Below are 7,913 nucleotides of genomic sequence, written 5' to 3' on the forward strand. Positions count from 1 at the left end.
CGATAATCAATCGTATGTCGGACCACTACCTGAAGTATACTATTATTCTACCGATTCCATGAGAACAAGAGAACGTGAAAAATTTCTCGCGTGGCATGCCGAGATGACCCGTGAGAACTATGTGTTCGATTTTCAAAGAGAAATATTACAATATTGTCGCAAAGATGTAGATATTCTTAGGCTAGCTTGTATGGCTTTTAGGAAGATTTTTCTTCTACGCGGAAAGGTGTGTCCCTTCGAAGAATGCACCACTATTGCCTCTACTTGCATGAGAGTTTTTAGAAAAAATTTTCTGCGCGATAGAGAGATAGGTATCATTCCTACAGGGGGTTATAGGAGTGTGAATATGCAATCGCGTAAGGTGCTACAATGGCTGCTGTGGATTGAGCGTGAACTCGGTCATCACATTATTCATGCAGGACGAAGCCGGGAATATCGTCTGCCCGATGGCACTCGCGTCGACGGTTATTACGAGTCAGTGGAAAACGCTACTACCATACATCACGTGTTCCAGTTTCACGGATATTACTGGCATGGGTGTCCGCGCTGTTTTCAAATTAATCGCGATAAATCGCTTTCGTCGGATCGCGTTGATACAATCGATTTACGATACGAACACACCATCGCAACGACGTTTCGTCTTCGAAGACGGAAATACAGGGTAACGGAGAAATGGGAGTGATTTTGATCGCGAAGTGCGGGAAAATGACGAAATGCGGGGATATTTACAACAACATCCAGCGGTAGAAAACGAACCGTTCGATCCTCGTCAGGCCTTCTACGGTGGACGCACGGGAAATACTGTAACCCGATATGAGATTACAGAGAGCGAGAAAATACAGTACGTGGATGTGTGTTCATTGTATCCGTATGTATTAAAAACAGGCGTCTTCCCGTTTGGACATCCAACAGTATACGTTGGCGAGGAATGCGTAACAATAATTGGAACGGCACCGGGGTATAATTTCGAGTCACTTGAAGGAATCATACGTTGTAAAATACTCCCTCCGCAAGATCTCTTTCATCCTGTATTACCGTATCGGGTACAGGGTAAATTGTTATTCGCGTTATGCCGCACTTGTAGCGAGACATTTTCGCACACCGAGTGCACTCATATTCCTTCCGAGCGCGAATTCGAGGGTACATGGATATCGTGCGAACTACAAAAAGCAATTGAAAAAGGATATTTTGTAACGGGGGTTAGCGAGATATGGCAGTACAATGTCACTCGGTACGATCCTTCTATGCGTCAAGGGGGTTTATTTACCGGTTATATATATACATTTTTACAGTTAAAACAGGAGGCTAGTGGATGGTCGAGCGAATGCGTGGATGAAGATGCTAAAGAGCGTTATCTTCGCGAGTACGAGGAGAGAGAAGGTATCGTTCTTGAAAAGCACAACATCGCACAAAACTCCGGTCTACGCTCGGTCGCAAAACTATGCTTAAATTCTTTCTGGGGAAAATTCGGGCAACGTTCGAATTTACCAAAGACGGAAATTGTTAACACGCAACAACGTTTGATTAATTTACTCGTGAGCCCTCAGTACGAAATAACTGATATATTACCGGTAAACGATGAAGTGATATATGTATCGACTCGATTACGCGAGGAGGCGATCCCACCATCGCATCTTACAAATGTTGTAATAGCAGCTTACACAACGGCTCAAGCGAGATTAAAATTGTATGAATACTTAGTAAAATTAGATAGGCGCGTTTTGTATTATGATACTGATTCTTGTATATATGTAAGCAGCGCTGATCCACACGAGTACGAACCACTCACGGGTAATTTTTTAGACGATATGACTAACGAACTTGAAAAGTATGGGCTCGCTAGTTATATAGAGTCGTTTGTGTCCGGCGGTCCAAAATTTTACGCGTATGTGGTTCGCTCATCAGATGGTCAGATGCACGAAGTTTGCAAAGTGAAGGGTATAACCCTAAACTTTGAAAATTCTCGTTTAATTAATTTTAATAGTATTAGGGAATTATTAATACAAAGAGAGTGTGCAGCAGGAAAGAGAGTTAGGAGAAAACGAGGAAAAAGAAATAACTCCAGAAACGTCAATAAATCTGCGATTCAGAGCCATTCGGCGTACAGCGTTTCACGAAATAATAACTCGTGATGAAACAAAAATATGTGCGCCTGTGCTATTAAAACGTAGATTTATTAACAATCATTGTTCCCTCCGTTTGGATATTTAACTGTTTAAAAACGCAATATAATAATTCCACACGATCGCTTCTCTCTTCCACCTTCGCGCGTTTTTCGATTTATACAGCAAAATGTAGATATAATAAAATAGATAAGTAATTGTAAAATTGTCTTGTAAAAATAATATAAATTTTTGAAAAGTAAAGGATATATTATAGTGCAGAATAGAATAGAATATAAATTATGGATATATCTTAATTAGAAAAAATATTTGTAATAACAGAAAAATTTTAATTATATTTAATAAGTGAAAAATTGTAAAATAAAAAATGTGAAATAAAACTTTTTTAATTTTATTATTAGGATTTTAAACGTACAAAGTATTTTTTACAATGTAAGAAGATTAAATAAAATTTTTTCTTAAAATTTGTTTCATTAGAGATTATTTTATCCTTTTTCCTGAAAAACCTTCTTTCCCCGAAAAATTCTCTTAATATAAATTTTACTATTGTTAGATAAAATCGAGCAAAATAAATGTAACCAATAAGGAGAAAAGTAAATAAAATGTAAAATTAAAACATTTATGACTTTATAATTTATTTTTTAAACTAAGTAAATATTTTTCCGTGAAATAAAGTCTAATAATAAAAATACAAATATAAGTGATAGGGCCTTAAGAGCCGAACGCGGATGTTGATGCGTATTCCAACGAAATTTAATTTTTTCGCTGGACTTAAATTAATTGTGCATAGGGCACGAATTTTACTGCTTGGTATACTGCCAAGTCTTGTATGGAATAATCTCATACTTGAGATTTTTATTCTATACATCCCCTCTAACCCCCCTAAACCCCCCTAAAGAATTAAATATCCGTTGGAATACGCATCAACATCCGCGTTCGGCTCTTAAGGCCCTATCACTTATATTTGTATTTATTACGGAAGAGCCTTAATAGTAATTCTTATTGTTTATTTACGCCGGCCGAAAAGGCGTTAGTTAAAGTATTTATTTAAAAAGCAGAGAAAAATATAGAATCGAAAGGATCTGAATAGCTCAGATGGAAGAGCAGTCGCCCGGCAAGCGAAAGGTCTCGGGTTCGATTCCCGATTCAGCGATTTTCGGATCTATATTTTTCTCTCGCATTTAATTCTTTAGGGGGGTTTAGGGGGGTTAGAGGGGATGTATAGAATAAAAATCTCAAGTATGAGATTATTCCATACAAGACTTGGCAGTATACCAAGCAGTAAAATTCGTGCCCTATGCACAATTAATTTAAGTCCAGCGAAAAAATTAAATTTCGTTGGAATACGCATCAACATCCGCGTTCGGCTCTTAAGGCCCTATCACTTATATTTGTATTTATTACGGAAGAGCCTTAATAGTAATTCTTATTGTTTATTTACGCCGGCCGAAAAAGGCGTTAGTTAAAGTATTTATTTAAAAAGCAGAGAAAAATATAGAATCGAAAGGATCTGAATAGCTCAGATGGAAGAGCAGTCGCCCGGCAAGCGAAAGGTCTCGGGTTCGATTCCCGATTCAGCGATTTTCGGATCTATATTTTTCTCTCGCATTTAATTCTTTAGGGGGGTTTAGGGGGGTTAGAGGGGATGTATAGAATAAAGCAGTGGTATCAACGCAGAGTACTTACAAGACTTGGCAGTATACCAAGCAGTAAAATTCGTGCCCTATGCACAATTAATTTAAGTCCAGCGAAAAAATTAAATTTCGTTGGAATACGCATCAACATCCGCGTTCGGCTCTTAAGGCCCTATCACTTATATTTGTATTTATTACGGAAGAGCCTTAATAGTAATTCTTATTGCTAATAATAAAAGTTTCACAAAAGTTCTTTTCATCAAAAAATTATTTACCTCTTCTCGAAAACCTACTTGACTAAAAAAAAAATATTTTTCTTTTAAAAAAAATTATGTTTTTAATAAAAATCAAAGTACGAATTTTCTTCTCGCGAGATTCTCTCAGTCACGTACGTAGCCTATCATCGTTGTTAGCGCTGGAGATACACGCTGTCGCGAGCATTCTACGAATACGCTAATTAGCAGCGCACCGCGACACGCATTGGCTCGTCAGCTGGCACCGCGCATCGGCTTATCAGCTGGCACGATGCGCACGAGATCGCTAGCGCGAGCATGCGGCCGCCGCGGTGGGGCCTCTGCGGGACGCTAATAAGCTTATTTCCGACTCGAGATATATATTAAAAATATTCAATGCGCGTGCGTATTTTTATACGCGAGTTATTGATATTAAGTTACTTTTTACCTTTTTTATTTATGAACTCACGCGTAAAACCGAGTTCGTTTCGCGAAATGGACGTGCGCTGGAAATATCTCTGGACGTCGATCGTCTGCGGACCTACGGGATGCGGAAAAACGATTTTTGTAAAAACTTTTCTTCGATATTTATCCGCCATGTGCGAAGTTCGATTCGAGAGAATTTTATTTTATTACGCCGAATGGCAAGATGCGTATCAACGTCTGCAATGTGATACGAGTGAAAATAATGAAGAAGAAAAAAACAATGTACACAAGAGCAGCTATGATAATACTTTGCTAAAAATAAAGAAAAATACAATCGAATTTTACGAGGGGTTACCGCGACCGGAAGATTATTCCAACGATCCGCTATCTCAAAAATTAGTGATAATTGACGATCTTATGAGGGAATCGTCATCGTGTGACGCTATCGTCGATCTGTTTACCAAAGGAAGTCATCATAAGAATCTCAGCGTTATACTCATCTCGCAAAATCTTTTCCACCAAGGCCGCGGACAACGCGATATATCTCTCAACGCTAATTATATAGTAATTTTCAAAAATCCGCGCGATCGCGCTCAAATTCGTCATCTCGCTCGTCAAGTATATCCCGACGATCCAAAATTTCTAGAAGAAGCATACCACGACGCTACTTCGCGACCTCATGGGTACTTATTGCTCGATCTGAAACAATCGACTCCAGACGAATATCGATTTCGTACGTGTATCTTTCCCAACGATACGATGCATTACGTGTACGTTCCTCGTAGATCGATCAGTAGAACAGTAACGAAGGACGTAAAAGGAGAGCGCTTGCACGCGAATCTTTTCAGTTGCACAATTTTAGCATAATGGTAACACGCGGGAAAAGACAACAAAAAAAGACGTCGACGACGTCAAAAAATTCACCCGACACGCGATAAAGATTGCCAGACGTTCCATCGGCGAGAGAAACGCCTGTCTTTTAAAAACTCTATGTTATCTCAAAAAAATCAAAGATCATCGTTCTTACGTTCTGCCGACAATAATCTCATTAAGTGCATTCAAGAGTGTATTTATAATACGCTTGAGGGTAACGTAGAGCTCAAGAATCACGAAAAGACGCGATTAGCCAAGCATAAATCTATTCTTCGGCGCATCGCTCTAAAACGCGACAACTGGAAAACTAAGAGAAATCTACTAGTACAGCGCGGTGGGTTTTTACTCTATCTTATCGCTCCTTTGCTCGGCGCTTTATTATTCCGGTTTATCGGTGAGTGAAAAAAAGCTTGCAAATATTACATCCGGGGTTCGAAAAGAATAAAACAGACCCGTTTGTTCGCTGTACGGAATAATGGAAAGAGCAAAAAAAATGGTGCTGATTTCTACGGAAAATCTCGAAAGAATGCGACAAATGCAGCATCAACAGCTACAACCGGAAATAACAAAAACTACAATAACCCTGGATAACTCGCCGAAGAAAAAAAATACGATATCTGACGGGGAAAACGATAATAATAATAACACCGTACGGACTCCAGGAACCCCCTTATCGCGATTCGACGCGGAAATGTGGCATATTCTTAACCTCGCGACTCCTCTAGATGAAGGCGAAAGATGGAAATTATATAAAGAAGTACTTCAGCGTTATCTTCACTTTGTTCGAGAAGCGAAAAAACGCTTACGTAATGACTCGCGCGAGGATACACATGGTAACGTCGACGACACAAGTAATGTTGACAGCGACGGAGGCGAAGGCGATCAAAATAAAGATATCGATTTGCCCGTTGATGACGACCTTATGGAAATACAATCTCATAGAAATACTTCAATCAGCAGTGATGGTAAAGTGATCTACGCAACAACTGTGTAAGCATACTTTAATTTGCGTCATCCCAAGACGCTCATATACTTTGTACAACTGACTATTTATATTAAATATATTGTGAAACCACAAACGGGAGTGAAATTCCCCCTGACGTTCCCGAGCTTCCTAGTTCTAATTCGGTAACGATCCCTTAACTATCCTGTGCTTCACAAGGGCATAACATAATTTGGTGGCAGCGGTGGGATCTACCGAAGGACCGTCTCATGATAAGGGGTGACAAATACTTCCGAAAATCAGTTGACAAAATCAATCACGAGAACTGTCACAGTTAGTGATAAAACAGTGAACGTACGTAAAGCCGAGAGCCATCGCCGTAAAAACGACGATCAACACCGTGGGACCACCATTGACGAGACAGCACCGCCAAGCTGCAGACCGCCACAGCATCCACGGAACCTGGGACCACCACACTAGCCGCTGACACGAAATACATCGAAAATGCGAGCTGTATTACTGCTGTAAGTGCGAAACTAAATTCTTGTATACTAGACGGGGAAGTAACCCCGCAAACGTAGCAAAAAAATTTAGCGAGATAACCTCATGTCGGCAAGACTCAGAAAACGCGTAACGTTCAGACCTCGGTTCTGGAGCAGGCCTGACCGCTCCCCGGCTCAACCCCGCGTCGTAGACCCCGCACCGGTAGTCGAACCGACAGACCGGAATATTCGTAGTAATTCGCGTTGGAATCTAGGCGCATACTATCCAAACCCCGACACCGAACAAACAGCAGAATACGTGCGACCACCTGACGCCGACAATACAAACGAGGAAGACCGACCCGCGAGCCGCGCATCTAGCAACGGAATTTCAGTAAGAAGAAATTATTCGCCGGTATCCGACGGTAGTATTATAAGCGCGTGCCACGAAAACGAAATGAGACGAAACTCACGCCCACGAGCGGTCCCCACTGAAGACATAGACAGAGAAATCAATAGACTACGATCTATAATTAATGCCGCCGAGCATGATGCCGACGCCGGACGTCCTGTTTTCAGTCCAAAAAATGACCTACTTGTTGAACTCATACAAGGGCAACGCGAAATGCAGAACGAAATAGACCGATTACGCACCCAGATACGTGACCAGCCCACGAATAACCGAGAGACACAACAAACATCGAACCGACACCAATTAGAAAATGCGCGAGATACAGACCGTTACCTCGACACGACCTATACGTACGGAAGATCAGGAAATGACGTTAGGAACCGACGAAGTCTCCCTTCAAGGTATCTGGCCCTAAAGGAAGCACGCGCCATGATTCCCGAATTCAATGGGACGCCTCATAAACTCAAAAAATTCTTAAATGCATGTACTTACGCCATGAAAAAAATTAACCCCGAGGACGAAGAATCCTTAATTCAAGAGGTCTTATTCACAAAATTAGACGGAAAAGCCATGCAAGACTTTGAAACTCACGATATTCAAACATTCGAAGAATTAAAGGAACAATTAGAGTCATGCTATAAATCCAAACGCAGCACGACGAGCCTACAATTAGAGTTCAATTCACTAAAACAACAACCGAACGAAAGCACACAAGAATTCGGTCAACGCGTCGACCTATTAGCAATGAAACTATACGACTCAATAACTGAGAGAAAGGGCTACATCC

The 7,913-nt window shown here is 40.6% G+C and overlaps 1 protein-coding gene across 1 annotated transcript; it reads left to right on the plus strand.

Moving 5' to 3' along the window:
* The first annotated feature begins 713 nt into the window (after positions 1–713).
* Positions 714–2,132, plus strand: LOC145947414 (uncharacterized). The gene has a single exon (XM_083057196.1). The coding sequence runs from the start codon at positions 714–716 to the stop codon at positions 2,130–2,132; it is 1,419 nt and encodes a 472-aa protein (XP_082913322.1).
* Positions 2,133–7,913: the final 5,781 nt, after the last annotated feature.

This window comes from Prenolepis imparis, unplaced genomic scaffold, assembly GCF_030444845.1.
Source record: "Prenolepis imparis isolate NDT839.2.m4 unplaced genomic scaffold, iyPreImpa1.0 SCAF_77, whole genome shotgun sequence".
NCBI classification, from domain to species: domain Eukaryota; kingdom Metazoa; phylum Arthropoda; class Insecta; order Hymenoptera; family Formicidae; genus Prenolepis; species Prenolepis imparis.